The sequence below is a fragment of the Salvia hispanica genome, chromosome 3 (assembly GCF_029641045.1).
Source record: "Salvia hispanica isolate PSC_SH4W2 chromosome 3, Shi_PSC_v1, whole genome shotgun sequence".
Lineage (NCBI taxonomy): Eukaryota > Viridiplantae > Streptophyta > Magnoliopsida > Lamiales > Lamiaceae > Salvia > Salvia hispanica.
This window is the reverse complement of record NC_142694.1, coordinates 3,418,042-3,434,255: the sequence shown is the minus strand read 5'-3', so window position 1 is coordinate 3,434,255 and position 16,214 is coordinate 3,418,042. Positions and strand designations below refer to the sequence as shown.

The 16,214-nt window shown below is 35.8% G+C and overlaps 3 protein-coding genes across 3 annotated transcripts; 2 read left to right on the top strand and 1 right to left on the bottom strand.

The window, feature by feature from the left end:
* Positions 1-3,018: 3,018 nt before the first annotated feature.
* On the top strand, positions 3,019-7,674 carry LOC125212642 (cyclin-A2-1-like). The gene is made up of 12 exons (XM_048112858.2): positions 3,019-3,200; positions 4,130-4,476; positions 4,592-4,868; positions 5,242-5,375; positions 5,560-5,652; positions 5,855-5,988; positions 6,236-6,311; positions 6,542-6,618; positions 6,715-6,748; positions 6,832-6,981; positions 7,068-7,202; positions 7,285-7,674. The coding sequence occupies exons 2-12, from the start codon at positions 4,174-4,176 to the stop codon at positions 7,336-7,338; spliced, it is 1,467 nt and encodes a 488-aa protein (XP_047968815.2). The 5' UTR covers positions 3,019-3,200; positions 4,130-4,173; the 3' UTR covers positions 7,339-7,674.
* Positions 7,675-8,188: 514 nt separating this feature from the next.
* Positions 8,189-11,079, bottom strand: LOC125216104 (serine/threonine protein phosphatase 2A 57 kDa regulatory subunit B' kappa isoform-like). Its single transcript, XM_048117729.2, has 2 exons — positions 9,131-11,079; positions 8,189-8,837 (listed from the first exon to the last, which is right to left on the bottom strand). Exons 1-2 carry the CDS (start codon positions 10,244-10,246, stop codon positions 8,499-8,501), a joined length of 1,455 nt encoding a protein of 484 aa, XP_047973686.2. The 5' UTR covers positions 10,247-11,079; the 3' UTR covers positions 8,189-8,498.
* Positions 11,080-12,658: 1,579 nt separating this feature from the next.
* LOC125216105 (C3H4 type zinc finger protein) lies at positions 12,659-15,946 on the top strand. The gene is made up of 5 exons (XM_048117730.2): positions 12,659-12,826; positions 13,398-14,189; positions 14,851-14,976; positions 15,076-15,361; positions 15,501-15,946. Exons 2-5 carry the CDS (start codon positions 13,534-13,536, stop codon positions 15,708-15,710), a joined length of 1,278 nt encoding a protein of 425 aa, XP_047973687.1. The 5' UTR covers positions 12,659-12,826; positions 13,398-13,533; the 3' UTR covers positions 15,711-15,946.
* Positions 15,947-16,214: the final 268 nt, after the last annotated feature.

Genomic DNA, 16,214 nt, shown 5'->3' with positions numbered 1-16,214 from the left:
TAATATTTAAAGACCAATTTGACGCTCTCTCTCTATCCAAATCACAAACCTCCACGTGTCCAAATAAATTTAATTACTTCTAATCATGTGAAATTTAAATTTGGTCTTTGGTCTTCGCCAAATAAAATATAAATAAATTCAACGTTTTATTTATACTTGTTGCGTACATATATAGAGTAATTTAAGACTAGTACATTAACATGCTACGTTGTCAGAAATGGTCCAGATTAAATAAAATATCAAAGGAATTGTGGTGATCCACTTTGCTCAATAGTCTGGCCCAGATATTAAATATTTTAATTAAAATAAGGGGTTATAATTATTTTTATACTCTCCCCAATAAAACAAACCTTCACTGCAAAAGTTGGATACAGGAATTTATTGAGTTTGTGATAATAATATAATATCCTCAATATTAATTTATTATTGTTTTGTTAAAGTATAGTGATGCGCTGTAAAGCGACAGCGACCTGTTTGGTCAACACCGTTCAAATAAATTAGAGTGCCCCTCAAATTTCTAGTTTTACTTCATTTCGTAGATCTCGAAGTTTCGCCCAAATTTTAAACTATTCAAATGACGCCTTACCCCGTTGCTTCATTCTCATTATTTTAATAACTATTTATTTTTAAAATTCATTTGCTACTTATGTTTCATTGTTTCATTCACTATTTGATCAAAGGAAATTCAAGTTAACTTTGGGGTGTTTTTTTTCATATGAGATAAAATATAATAGGAAAAGTAATAAATATAATAAAATATGACAAAAAATAAAGTAATAGTATAGATTAACAATGTCGATTTTGTGATAAAAATAATTCACTAAAGTATTGCACCATAAAAAAATACTAGAATATTCAAATAAGAGACTGGGAGCATATAAAATTCAAAAATACTGTAAGTATTGTTGATGGTGCTAAAGTTCCTTCCAATCTCACCCCTTGAATCAATCCATTTCTATGACATGAATAGAGATATTAACCTTAGTAAACATTTGAAAAAAAAATTGGCCCCCAAAATAATCTAGTAACTATTAGAAATGTCACTCCAAAATTCATAAACTACTAGAAAATGCTACTCAAAAATTCAAAAACTACTAGAAAATGGAGCTTAAAAAATTAAATCATGTTGCTATATGATTATGATCCGATGGATAAAATAAACTTGGGATTTCATAAAATTGCTATAAATTGATTGCATTCTTATTCATTTTATCTCTCCCTCTTTTTTTTATCAACTTCACAATAAAACTCATATTGCTATAAAATGATTATTATAAGATTTATTTTATCTTTGAGTAGCTCATTTTGTATTTATAAAATGTCAGTCGTTTCTTATGGTCTTTTTGTATTTTGAAAAAGAGCAAAATGACAATATTAGTGAAATACGAAATCTATATTCGAAGATTCAGGGAGATTTAGGAAATTATTCCATAATGAGACTGGATTAAGGTTGTACAGTCGAAATGAAGAGATTCTACTGAAATTTATATAAAGATGAATTTTTTCTCATGAGTTATGTCGCATATTTGCTATGTGATTTGAGCAATTGTAAATCGAGAAAATAACCCTAACATTTTCAAAGAGATTCTACTGAAATTTAAATATAAATTTTTTTACTTCTCGTGTTGCATGTTTGCTATGTGGTATGAGCAGCTGTAAATCGAAAAAGTAGCCCTAACATTTTGAAATTTGAGTGTTTCAACCATTTTAAATTTTAAAGAACTAATTACATATATGTAAAAACAACATAGCAACAAAACAATAAATCCTAAAACCTAAAACCAATAGTATAAAAATATTGATCCAAAATACTAAGCCTTCAAAATCAATAATAAAATCCAATGCAAAATTAACACCCACAAAGCAAGGACAAAATTTAAAATAACACTCAATTAGTAAAGGGATATTGACACCTAATATTATGGAACTTTTAAAAAATTAGGTTTTTCCCACGAACTTTGAAATTGACAAATAAAATCACTAACTTTACATTGAGTTTGTTATTTACCACCAATAAAAAAATTTCGGCTATATTAATAGATTGAAGAACAAATTTGGAGGGTGTGCTTCAAGAAAAACTATTCCCAAAAATTGAAAATCTTGAAACTCTCGAAATTGTTGTCGAGAATTTTTTTTACAAAAAAAATCCGTATCATGATATTATTAGCCGGAATTTTGTCATTGGTGTGAAATAACAAGCTCGGATAAAGTTTGTGATATTATTTGTTAATTTCAAAATTCGTGGAAAAAAACCAACTTTTTGAAAGTTCCATAATATTAAGTACCAATATCCCATTAATAAAATAGAAAATACTAGAATAGTAAACCAATCAATTTTTCCTTGGTGTCCAAAATAAATGAAATTTAGGCCCAAAAATCTAATATTTTTTGAAAATGACAAATTAGATATTTCTCTAGCCGTCATTTCCAAACATTACTTCCTTCGCCACGGATCTAAAAAATTACTTCATCTGTCACATTTTGATCCAACACGATTTTAAGAAATAATTCAAATAATGAATTAAAAAATATGTGAAATATAAATTTTATTTTTATATATTATGTGAAAATATTGGTTCCACCGGATAAAAGTAAAATATGACCAAATTGTGAGACGGACATTATTAAAAATACGTGATAAATTTTACGGGACGAATGGGTTAAAAAAATCAAATCCTCTCGATGATTGATTGAATAACATACATACCTAAATTGAAAAGGTGATACATTCCTTCCATACCATTAGTACACGTATTTAATTAGTGATACATTCCTACCATTTATTTCCATTTTTATTTTTTATTTGTTTTTCTTGTTAAGGTATTTCAGGGACTAAATATTTGACCAAATTGGGTTAATTCAAAATAGAAAGTAAACCATGAAATCGAAGAGGACGTGGCCGTAGCAAAAATCAGGAGTGGAGGTAGCGGAATTGTATTATTTGGAAATTCAGAGGTTTTGAACTATGCCTCAGCCCGCTCTTATGCAACGCTCCTCATTATAAATATCCTCACACACATTACACGCACTTCTCCCTTTCCTCCACACTCACTCAACGAGCTCACTAAACCTATACATACATTTTGAATTTCTGTATCGACGCATTTCGCTTGATGACCGATCTGCTCAATTCGAGAGGCTAACGCTGCTCTACAAAGCTCTGTAGCTGCAGTAGCGAGCTTGGTCCTCCGATTTTCTGTGTTCGTCTCTGTTTTTTCTCGGTGTTCACGGAATTTATGCATTTTTTTGTGTTTATTTATATTTTTTGTGCTGATGTTTTTGCTTTGTGTGAGTGTTGCTGTGTTTATGAGTTTTGTTTGATTTTGAAATGAAAATGTTGTTGCTCATTTTTTTTTCGAGCATTTTTCTGCTCTGATTTTGAAAATTTGAAGTATTTTGCATAGATCTGAGTTGGAGGCTCGATTTTCAGTTTTGCGTTTCTGGTATTAGCTTGCGCTTTGAGGAGCTTTGTTTTCGCTAATTTTGTAGCTCATTTTGTGTTTGTAATATGTCTTTTTAAAAAAAAAAAAATGGCAATGTGAGTGAAATAAGGAACTTATATTTGAAGATTTGGGGAAAATAGGAAACATTATCACAATGTGTTGGGTTATTAGTGTTTAGTTGAAATGAACAGATTCTACTGAAATTTAGTTAGAATTAGTATTTTTACTTTTTTTTAACAGATTTGCTATGTGATTTGATGAATCGAGAAAGTGACCGTAACATTTTGAAAATTGATAGCCATGTTGCATTTCTTGCTTTCCCATTTGCAATTTGAACTGACATTGACTTTAATTTTGGTAAAGTTTGAATTTGCGTACCTTACTTGTAATCATTAACAAATGTGACCCTTATTGCCGATTACCAAGAGATGGGTTCGTTTCTTAAGCATGTACTAATGATTAAAGGTGTATGACTTCAAGTTAAAACAAGTTTAATTTACTTCAATGCTGATCGTAATTTCTCAAACTGAATAAAAGCTCAGAATTAAAAGGCATGAGCAAAGGAATAAAGGGCCAAATGCTAATCTGATGAAATATTTGAATTTTGGACAGTGCTTTTATTGATAGGCTACGTTTGAAAGGAGATTTAGCTTGTTTTTAACATGCATTCTTTGTAATCCTTGCAGCAATCATGAAGGCATGCTAATTTGGTTCCAGAGACTCTTATTCAATGAAGCATGCAGTCATGAATGACGAGAATAGGTCATCCAATCTTGGGGAGCCTACTGCAAGAGTCACAAGAGCACGAGCGAAATTATTAGGCTCATCAAGTGGATTGCCACCACTATATCCTAGAGCAAAACAAGATGACAAACGGGTCTCACGAGCAAGCTTGAAAAGAGCTGCACCTGACAAACCAGCAGAGAGTTTGGCCGCTTGTCGCCCGCATAAGAAAAGGGCTGTTCTTAAGGATGTAACAAATGTCAACTGTGGAAAATTGTACATAAACTGCATTAATGCAGCGAAAGATCAGGTGAGAACGATACCACCGGAGGTTCTCCACCTCTCATATTTCACTTTATCATTTTCTTCTCTATTCAATATTTGTGGAATACTGTCTCATAAGTCATTGCATTGGACATTATCAGCCTATTAGTCAGGATGGAAAAGGATCTTTACAGAACAAGGGAAAGGTGGAACCTGCTTGTTTGGCTAAAAAATCCGAGGGTGTGGAAGTTAAAGTTGAAAACATTGTGGATGAGATACACGAGGTTAAGGCGGAGGGATCCCAGGATATTTTTCCTGCTGTAGACTTGCCAACTGAACCAACTGAAATTACAAATGAAGAAGTGTCAGCTGCAGCAGATTTGGTTCCTCTGAAGATAGACATCAAAATTTTTCCATTACGGGGTCCATCTGATAGAGGTTAGATTTTGTACCTAGATTCTAAATTCAACTCTGGAATGTTACATAGCTTGGATTTTAGTCACTGCAATTGATGGGATTGGTACTTATATTCAATACTCAAGAGATTCTTGAAGCAAGGCACTTGGAAAAGATCAAATTAAAATAACTGAAGATAAAGTTAGCTGAAACTGCAGGTGTTTAAGTAGTTTGATCATTTAACCCATGGAATTCTGTGTATTCATTATGGTGCTCAATACTTGCCATAAGGTGCAAATTTAACTGCATAGAGGTTATAGAAATCCATTCTAGTTTAAAGTTAACTAGATGACCATATTATGTTCTCCTAGCTACTTTTGACTCCACACTTGACATTTTTTGGCTGACCATGCAGGTGTAGGTGCGCTTTGCATAAAAGAGGAGAGCTTGGAAGAAAGGGGAGTTATTGATATAGATTCAAGACACAGGGATCCGCAGATGTGTAGCCTCTATGCAGCTGATATATATACTAGTTTATTTGCAAGACAGGTTTGTGCAGACTTTCTAAATGCTATAAGCCTTAATTTGTTTCTTCTTTTATCTGAATATGTGTGTGGCTCAGCATGGGATTATCAGAGGTCTTGCGTGATATTGCTTTCACAAGTACTAGTTGATTATGATGAATTATGTGCAAACTTCTTTTATCCATTATTAATTATGTTTGTTCTTTCAGGTTGATCGAAAGCCTTCACCAGATTACATGGAAAAGTTGCAGCTGGACATCACCAAGGGCATGCGGGGTATTTTGATTGATTGGCTTGTTGAGGTAGTTTGCTTACTCTTAGACCAGCTGAGCTCTTATCTATATACTACCACCATCTTTCCTTTGACTTGCTAAAGATTTTCCCATATGAACTCTATGTAGGATCGGTTAGATGTTTATTACAATTTCACAGAATATACAATCAGATTTTACACATCAATCCCTTTTGTAGTCTTACATTTTATTTATACTTCCTCTTTCTCAGGTTTCGGAAGAATATGCGCTGGTTCCTGATACTCTCTACCTCACTGTAAATCTTATAGATAGATACCTGTCTGAGAATTATATTGAGAAGCAAAAGTTGCAACTTCTTGGTGTAACATGCATGCTAATTTCATCGTAAGTTGTTCACCATTTTCTATTTACTACAAGGAAAAAAAATACAACAAACTGTATGGTTTGTTTTTTGTTACATGCAACCATATTTCATTTTCTTTTCTATGCACCACTCATATTAAAAAGTGTTGGTGGTCTTTAGATCAGTTTTCTTCAATTATATCAAGATAGTGAGTTTAGTAAGCAGGAGATTTTTCTCCTGTTTTGTCAACTTTGTATACTGATATATTTACTGCTGATTATCCTGTAGGAAGTACGAAGAAATTTGTGCACCTCGCGTGGATGAATTTTGCTTTATCACCGACAACACGTACAAAAAGGAAGAGGTGCTCATTTCTCTTAAAAACAACCATTTCCATCTTTAGCTATTGAATCATTTTCTCTATTGTTAATTTTATCTTAGTGCTTCCTTTTACAATACTTAGGAAAGATGTTGCTCGTGTACCAAAATTTGATAATAGCATAGCAGTCCTAAACTATTCTAATTTTAAGTTTTAAGTTAACTACCAAAATCTCTCATTCTGCATATGCTAAATTGGTAGATATGCATTGACAGGTAGTGAAAATGGAAAGCCGTGTTCTGAACCTCTTGAGATTCCAAATATCCGTGCCCACTCCCAAGAAGTTCCTCAGGTATGCGCGGCATCTTTAACTCAGCAATCTCTACCTGTTTTAATTTCACACCGAGCGCTGACTCTCTTTAACTTTTCATGTGCTTGTTAACTGAAGGAGGTTTATTCAAGCAGCACAAGCTTCTTATAAGGTAGATAAAAAGCCTCTGAAGTAGTTGCTCGTTTCTATCGAAAGAAGTTACTTCGACTTGACAAAACTGCTCCCATTTCTCAGGTTCCTTCTGTAGAGCTGGAATTCCTGGCAAATTACTTAGCAGAACTAACTCTCATCGAGTACGGTTTCCTCAAATACCTTCCATCCCTAACCGCCGCCTCTGCCATATTCCTAGCTAGATGGACTCTGGATCAGTCGGAAAATCCATGGGTTCGTATTCCTAACGCCACTCAATCCTCTCATTCCTCCCATTTTCGAGTTCAACTATCAAAAACCAATAAAATCACCTCTTGCAGAACCCGACTCTGGAGCACTACACGAGGCACAAGGCATCAGAGCTGAAAAACACAGTTCTAGAATTGCAAGACTTGCAGCTAAACACAAAAGGAAGCATGCTCAACTCCATCCGTGACAAGTACAAGCAACCTAAGGTAACCAAGACAGAATCCTTCTATCCACAAACAAGTTAAGTTGCAGTTTTTTGCATTCATCTAACGTGTTGTTTTGTGACAGTTCAAATGCGTCTCTACTCTGCGGTCACCAAAATCTGTTGAGTCGCTATTCTAAACATAACAGCCTCGTCTAGTGATAATATTTACTGCAACCAGCTGACTTGGTGAAGACCAGCCACCCCCAGCAGATAAGTGGACACTAATGGACGCCGTCCCCATTCTTTACTTGTACATCTTGCAGCATCTGTTAATCCCACCCATTGATTTTGTAACCAATCAACTCTGGTGCTTCCAGAAAGGCTTTTGTAACGGCATGAATGTAATGTGGAGCTACTACTATTTTATAAAAGCACATAATGTTTCTCATCTTTTTTTTTTTTTTTGAGTTGGTTGTGAGAATTCTGGTAACTTAGCTAAAAAACAACTTAGCTGTATTTTCTTGCTTCTTGAATCTGTCGATCAACATCTTCGTCATTACATCTATGGTGGTAAGTTATTCCTAATAAATTTTACTTCTCTCTCTCATCTCCAAACTAAAATTTTAGGATCGGTGGTGTGATCTTTGGGTTTATAAATTTTATCTTTGCACTAAATTTTAACGTATGTTATATCTAACCCATTCCATCTCCTGAAATTTCATAGTCCAAGACTCCAAGCCATGTTACATCAAATAATTTAAACCTCTACTGATTTTTTTTCATACAGGTCTTTGATATTTAAGGTTGAATACTACATTTTTTTCATTATATTCACTATATAAGTACAAGATTCGAGGAGAAAATGAATTTAGTACTAGTACTAGTTTGAAATAAAAATTTGTTCATCAATTATTCATTATATGATTAAAAGTTAAAATTCAATTTAACTGTTATTTTGCAACAGATCTGTCTCATAAATGGGCCCCGAGTTTAATAATTTTGGAGATGGGTTGTATGAGAGAGAGAGGTTATAGATGAGTTGAGAGATATACAAGATAATAATTATAATTAAGTTGGCCAAAAAAAGGTAGGAAAACAAGAAACAAAGTGAAAAGAAAATGACTAACAAACAACAGTTAGTTCAGCAAAAATATGAACTAAGGCAGAGACCCTTCCCATGCCCTTTCTGGGGAAGAGAAATAGACATTTAAACATTGAAACAGCAGATTCTGATTAGGGTTTGTAACAACAGGCTGGGCGTCGTTACCATGCCAACGACAGCGATTCCGACACGGCTCCTTCTCGGTTTCCCCCACCACAAAAACCCCCAAGGCAAGCAGAATCATCAACGCCGACTCTACACCAAGCTTACCAGAACTGCAGTCCTACCCGTCACCGGCTGGAGACTCGCGGCATTCTCCAGACGCTCCCACACTTCCTTCCGTCTCTCCACCTCCGACTTTTTACGCGCTTGGTCCTCCTTGTAATTTGCAATGCAGGCCACAATCAATGTGTCGTCCATCTCTGCCAGCATCCGTTTCACGTTTAGAGTCAAGTTCAGGACAGCCTGGTTCCAGTGGTGCTCTGCGTTTCTTTCCAGAGCTGGGAACACTATTGGCACAATGACTTGCCGGTTGTGCGCGATTAGGTTCACCACTTGATCGTTGTTCCACAGGAAAAGAGCCCTTTCGGCTACCTGCATAGTCACCATTGATGTATAAAGACGAAACTTGCTAAAATAGAGAAGCTCTCAAGAAAATAAACGAGGGTTCAAGAGCAAACAACGTCGTGTGAAATACACCGACCAGCAAAAACGTATCTCGATCAAAACAAGCAATTCCTGCAAACTTGTCTTATAGTCTACACAAATTGAAGATTTGCACTAGAAACAAATAGTATTAAGCATAAGTAACTACACCAAATAAAACAATCGATATCCCTCTAACAAGTTGAGCTAAACTCCAAAAGCCAATGAAGGAAACCATTTACCTGAAAATGGTAGCTATTGATGCAGTGACCAAGACGCCAAAACAGAGGAACCATGACTTTTTGAAACTCGGCCATGTTAATTATTTCAAGAATCTCCTCCAACTGACCCAAAAACATCACCTCCTTCTGGCTATTCGTGACGGGCCAATATTTCAAAAGCCCCTTAATCACACAACCAGCCAGCTTCGGCTCCTTCTCAATAAACTGGCTCACACAATATGACAGCTGCTGAAAGTAAACCGCCAATGACTTTGGCTTGTGCAGAGGAATCAGTACCCTTGAAAGAAAGATCTTGTGTTCCTCCTTTAGAGGCAGAGCGAATCCGGTGATCACACTCCCAAAAATCTCTAACAACTCTGCAATCCCATTATGTTTCTCCGTCTCAAACACGAATCTGTAGAACACACTGCTCATACACTTCCTTATAAATGGCCGATGAACCATGAACTTCCCATATACCCTATGAAGAATCGCCTTCAAACAGTCCCTTTCCCGGGGATCCTCTGAATCAAACAAATCGATGATTTTCAGAATAAAGGCGCAATTGATATATTTCTTGGCGACTTTAGTTTCCAAAGAGGGCGAAGTCACAAACTTGAGCAGGAAATCATACACCATCTGTAAGTGCGCCCAGGCCGGATCAAATGTTGGCTCGTCATCATTGTCATTCTCACCTGAATTCGAGCTACTAGACCGAATACTTGGTGGGAAAACACGAAACAAGTTAACTGAGCACATCTTGCAAGAAGCTAAAATCGCAGGCTCTGTGAATTTCAGGGGGCACTGCGATATAAAATCAAGCAGCTCGAGCAATGTGGCTCGTTTAAGCTCCTTTTCTTGAACATTCTTCATGGGATCAGTGAAATCAAACACTACACAGCAGAGGCTCAGCTTACTTATGAAAAGATTCATCTTCTCCGAGGTCGGAACGTCCTTGAAGGCTTGCAACGGCTTGATTCCAGCAATCACACAGGCCGGGAAGACTGCGGCCGAAGCTTTTTTCGCAGCAGGGCCGCCAGCAGATGACGAATTCGGCCCCGGGCTAGGGCTTCTTGGAGAATCAGAATCTGATTTCTGGGATTTCCGAGGCAACTTACCAAGAATTTGTTTCCACATTCTGGCTTCTCGAGGATTTATCTAAGGAAAAGCTCAAGAATATAGCTCTAAGGAAAAAGACTGAAACTTTAGTGCTTCAAATTAAAGGCATTTTGGAGTAAAGTATAGGGAATGAAAGAAAACCTAACCCACAAACATAATAACAACCAATGATGATTAAAAAAAAATTTGGGCACCTGAGAAAAAAACCAACCTAAATTGAGAAATATCCTAAACAATCGCATAAACTACACAAAAATACGAGATCTCTACACAATTTCTGAACAAAATAGCTATAAATTCATCAATGCACCCCCAGAATTCCTCAGCTGCACCCAACCAGAATCCAATGAACAACCCACCGCAGCAGAAACCATAATTCAAAAGTGAGAGAAACTGAATCAATCCTTCAAGGGCTAAAAAATCCGAAGAAATCAACAGATAAAAACCTAGGATTCCCCAAATTGAGGAGAGGGGACAAAATTGCAAAAACCACAAACACACATTATGATTAGAGGGGGGAAAAAGCTGGGATCTTCAGTTACACATATACATTGTGTTATGATATATGTGCAATAAAGGTGTATGTGTTCGTGGATGCCAAAAACCTAGGAAATTTGCCATTGATGGGCTGAGAAAGAGAGGGGCGTCGTCAATAATTTCATCACAATTTTTCTTTTTTTTTTTTGCGGTTGTTTGTTTCAAGAATTCAAAATGGAAGGGAAGAAAACAAATTGGGAATTGGAAGGAAATGAGAAATGGAAATGATGATGCTTGCGCTTTTTCACAGTGGTTCAGAGTGAAGATCCACCATCACCACGACATGGGATTTCGCCTTTTGGTCCATTCTTTTTTATCAAATGTTTCCTATTTTTCATTTTATTACAAATTTTGTGATGCATATTTTATCATACTCCGTTTTTTCATAATTTCAATAATGATTTTTTATAGAATCACAATAATTTAAATATAAGTAGTCTTTTAAAAAAATGAAAGAATTTTAATTCATTTAAAGAAATTGTAAATGTGGCATGTGCCAAGATTGTGGGCTCTCAAAAAAGGAACTTTTATCATTGGAAATTTGTGTCTCCGGATATATAGGCAACCTATTGATAAAATGTCATATGGTATAGTTCATTTCATATTTATGAAGATAGTGTCATGTATCTTGCATATTAGGCCACTCTTGAAATATCATGATTGTTAGGAAGTTGATACTATATTACTACTTCACCATGTTATTTCAAAATTTGCAGTTACACGATGATTGTCAATTTAAAAATATTTGAACCAAGATTGGAGTAATAGAACCGATAAGACCGATCTAGTTCAAATTGAGAATGTTCGATTCCAAAACAAAAATGGTAATCATCAATCAAAATTGTTAGTTTCAATCCGCTACCCAAACATCTCTTAACTATACACATTTTTCTTCAATGATAGGTAGGAGTATTTTTTTTCAATATACCTACAATTTTTTATTTTATGATCAAATATGAAAAATACAATTTTATAGTACATCTTTAACACAGAATATGCATTTAAAGTTGTAGTTATAAAATGTGAAACAAACTCCATCTCATATAAATAAGATCAATGGATGAGATTGAGTCATACCTACTACACTAACTACAAGAGTTAGTACAAACTCCATCTTATATGAACATTTCCCTACTTATGAATTTAAGGTTATGAACTAAATTTTGGAGACAAATGTATCAATAGGCTAAAATTTTAAAAATACAAAAAATATACTTACATGATCTTTCTTTCATAAAAAATGTAGTAACCCGTAAGTAGGTCCGGATCACCTAATGCATTCCCTAATCCATTTCCTTCTCCACCCCTCACAAACATATTACTCCCTCCGTCCGCGAATAAGAGTCTCGGTTCACTTTTACCATAAATGGCAATAGGGTCTCACCTTCCACTAACTCATTTCACTCACATTTCATTAGGTGATCCGGATTGCCCGTCCGGTCTGAAAATTGATATGGATAGCCCGAACTATAACATGAAAATTCTAAATTTTAAAATCGCAAACCAACCTATTTTCGTGATAGAAGCTCTCAATTCTCATCATCTTCTGAAAAAACAATAGAAAAATAATAAATGCAAAACTTGTTTAGAACAAGACTAACTTATGTATAGGTCAGAGAAAACATTTAAGACAACAAAATATAGAATATGAGGATTAATCATATTTTTCATGTAAAAGTGGAGTAAGTGCGTACTGACGTTGATCATTAAGAATGTACTATAATTAATTACTAATTACCCACCTAACCATAATCAGGGGTACAATAGTCTTTCTCATTTTTTCAAAAAATTTCCAAATCGAACGGCTCAAAATAAGAAAAATAATTAGATATGAAAAATCTGACGTCATAAAATTATTATAAAGAGATGAGGAAGAAAAATGAGCCAAAGAGTCGTAAATACTACTCCGTATGTAAATAATTCCAATATTTGGAAAATAGGAAAAATCCAACTGTTGAAGAAGCTTGAATGACCCATCAACAAAAGGAGCTTCCATCTACCAGAAAATTTGACTCTGATTCTCAGCCTTCGCCAAACCCTAGTTTGAGTTGATTTGTACGGGTGAGTAATTAGATTGTTAATTTGATTAGTTGCTAGTGTTAGTACATAGGTTTTGCACATGTTTTAATTCGTGAATGGTTAATTGATTAATGGCTTCGTTTTACTTCTCCAATTCTACACGGTTTTGATTTTGATTTTGAGTTTACTATGTGTTTGGACTGTGGGCGGGTATTGCGGAGATGGTCAACGATCTAATGGTTCAAAAAATATCAATTTGGGGTTGTTGGAATTAGCTGGGGTTGTTGGAAATTGGAGTAATTCTGCTATTTCTTTGGTATTTTTGGTGTTGTTTTTAGCTTGTGTGATGGTTTTTTGGTTTCAATTTAACTTTTTTAGGTAACTGGAATTGTGTAGACTAATTCTATTTCTGTTTGTGGAATTCTGCTTCTAATTCGGTATAGTTTGAAGGTATAAGCGTTGTTCTTTGAGCTATTTGGATATAATCTTTCTCCAGAAGCTTTTCTGCGGTGATTATTTGGCTTTGTTTTGATTGAGAGATGTAATTTGTGTACGAGTGTAATGAATGGAACGAGTCAGCTTCTAATGTTTATGCTTTATGTGGTGTGAACAGATAAGGTCGAACAACGCCCTTAAGCTCGGAGATATTACTGCTACTTAAATTTCAGCATTGTAGGAAAGGATCTGAAGGTTTTTACTAGGCCATTGTCCCATGTTTCCAGAGTGTTGTCTAGGGTTGGCAGACTTGAATGGATTTTCCCATTCTGGGACATCATCATAAAATTTTAACTGACGAAACTGATTTGTTGATGGAGGGAGTTAACAGTCGCAGTGATACTGAACACGTTATTGATATAACAAGCAGTGGTAGTGCTTCTTCATCTAATTCATCCCATGAGAGGCCATCACCTGGTTTGGAACAGCAAAGAAGTGAAGACCTGCCATCTACTAGTTCTAGGGTTCCCCTTTATCAGCCTCAACCTTCTACTGCCAGTGGGTCAATCTCAAGGAATTCACTAAGTCGAAGAGGAAGTACTCGCAACCGACAAAGAAGTCCATTAAATTCCGGGTTATGGATATCTGTTGAGCTTATATTAACAGTCAGCCAAATTATAGCAGCTATTGTTGTCTTTTCCTTGTCAAGAAGTGAGAAACCGCATGCCCCTTTGAGAACATGGGTTGTTGGATATGCATCTGGCTGTTTGGCAATACTTCCTCTTCTATATTGGCGTTTTAAACATCGTAATCAAAGTCAAGAGCAGGACTCATCTCAGAACGGACAAGATGCTTCCCTGAGCAATAACTCTGCTCTTCCTTTCTCAAGGAGATCAATAAACAGAGAAGACAGCTGGACAACTGGTACAACAACTAGAAGCACTCAAAGTAATGAATTGCTGAATTCGAGGTAATGGGTATTTCAGCATTTATGAATGCAATGCTATGTGGCTTCTTTTGACTCGTCATCTTCATGATCAAAGATTTTGCATAGCAGCTATGGAAAAGTTTACTGATCCTTATATGGTTGTCATGATAAAGGAAAAGTTAGGTAAAATGTCATAGAGAAGCTTATGTTGAGTGGGCTTTTAGTCCCCCCCCCCCCCCCCAAAGATTGGTTCATACAGATTTTTGTTATTCATTGGAGATCAGGGTTGGGGCTGGGGTTGCTAAAGATACATGCTGGAATTATTGATTTTTATTTGTATTTTCTTCTGGTTGTTGGTTGGGGACGGTATTCTGGCTTTACATTGAAGCTGCTTTTAACTTATTTATAAAACTTGATAAAACATTCTTTGGAAATGTTTAGTGGGGCCATACACTCTACACTTGATGTTGCTGATATTCGAGCTAATCTATTAGTACTACAGTTTACACATGCTTCTTCCACAACATAGTTGTAGCGTTGGGTTATCTTTTTGCCAGTCCTGTAGTGTAAGAAGAAGACATGTTGACTCTTGGAAGCTGTGTCACTTTTTCTATGTAGAAACTAGGAGTCTTATGAAAACTTTCTTGTGATATTTCAAGTACTTGCACATAGGCAGCTAATATATCTGCGCTTAATGTGTCAGGCTTAAGGTATTTGTCGAATATTTAAAGCTAGCTTTGGACTGCTTCTTTGCTGTGTGGTTTGTCGTTGGAAATGTATGGATTTTTGGAGGCCACTCGTCGTCTGCTGAAGCTCCAAATTTATACAGGTACTGCATGGGAAATATATTTACTTGCTAGAGCCAGTATGCATGGAAAATGTTTCTTATCTAATGATGCCAATTGGTTTGCAATTTTTCTACTTGCAGGTTGTGCATAGTGTTTCTGACCTTCAGCTGTATCGGTTATGCTATGCCTTTTATTCTGTGTGCTACGATCTGCTGCTGCCTCCCCTGTATAATATCAGTCCTGGGCATCAGAGAAGATTTTACTCAGAACCGTGGAGCTACTCAAGATTCGATTAACTCTCTCCCAACCTATAAATATAAAATCAAGAAAAACAAGAACAGTAAGGAACATAGCTCTAATGCAACCGAGGGTGGGATAGTGGCTGCTGGAACGGAGAGAGAGCGCGTAATATCAGGAGAGGATGCTGTAAGCTTCACATATCTCCATCTTAAACAATGCGATTAAGTTTCTCATAACTCTCGCTCTTGATCAGCAATTTGGTTGTTGATACGTTATCTGCAAATGCATATGACCTTTGTTTGAATTATTATGCTCTCCTCAACAGGTTTGTTGCATTTGCTTAGCGAAATATGTCAACAATGACGAGCTCAAGGAGCTACCTTGCGCTCATTTCTTCCACAAGGACTGCGTGGATAAATGGCTGAAAATCAACGCCACGTGCCCACTCTGCAAAGCCGAGGTTGGTGATACCCTTTTCAGCTCGCTCACTGCAGCAACTGCCAGCCTGCAAAACAGCACCATGCTGTATCGGTGAGGAAAAATAAACGCAAAAAAAGAGCTCGGACGAACTTACAAATTGTTCGTTCGCCAACTGTGCATAGTCGATCATGAGGAGCCCGCAATCCTATCTTGTGGTTTTTGGGCCGAAATCACAATTCTACTGTTGTAGTTTGATCTATAAGTGTTCTTTGCCTAGTATACTGTGAATTGTGAAGAATATTGCCATGTATTTCAGGATGGGATAAATGAATTTATGTAATTGTAATGTAATATGGATACATGTTCATTCACATACTAAAAACTGCCAAATTATTGAAAGGGTAATGATTTCACAATTCTAGAAAAAAAATAAAAAGCAATAATAGTACTCCATTTATCAAGCTAACTAGCAAATTATTACGATTGTACACTTCAAACCTGAGGCTGCCACGTGTGATTTCCTCACCCTAAAAAATAAAAAAAATTTAATAAAAATATTACACTGAATAGTTATACCATTTTTTACATTTTGAATAGTTTAAAAAATTAATAGTAGGAG

Excerpts from the sequence above, each read along its gene's own strand:
- LOC125216104 (XM_048117729.2), bottom strand. The coding sequence starts at position 10,246 with ATGTGGAAACAAATTCTTGGTAAGTTGCCTCGGAAATCCCAGAAATCA. Across the intron at positions 8,838-9,130 it reads TCAATAGCTACCATTTTCAG|GTAGCCGAAAGGGCTCTTTT; the intron begins GTAAATGGTTTC and ends GTGACTATGCAG.
- LOC125216105 (XM_048117730.2), top strand. The coding sequence starts at position 13,534 with ATGGATTTTCCCATTCTGGGACATCATCATAAAATTTTAACTGACGAA. Across the intron at positions 14,977-15,075 it reads GAAGCTCCAAATTTATACAG|GTTGTGCATAGTGTTTCTGA; the intron begins GTACTGCATGGG and ends TTCTACTTGCAG. Across the intron at positions 15,362-15,500 it reads TAATATCAGGAGAGGATGCT|GTTTGTTGCATTTGCTTAGC; the intron begins GTAAGCTTCACA and ends TCTCCTCAACAG.
- LOC125212642 (XM_048112858.2), top strand. The coding sequence starts at position 4,174 with ATGAAGCATGCAGTCATGAATGACGAGAATAGGTCATCCAATCTTGGG. Across the intron at positions 5,376-5,559 it reads CTAGTTTATTTGCAAGACAG|GTTGATCGAAAGCCTTCACC; the intron begins GTTTGTGCAGAC and ends TTGTTCTTTCAG. Across the intron at positions 6,619-6,714 it reads ACTCCCAAGAAGTTCCTCAG|GAGGTTTATTCAAGCAGCAC; the intron begins GTATGCGCGGCA and ends TGTTAACTGAAG.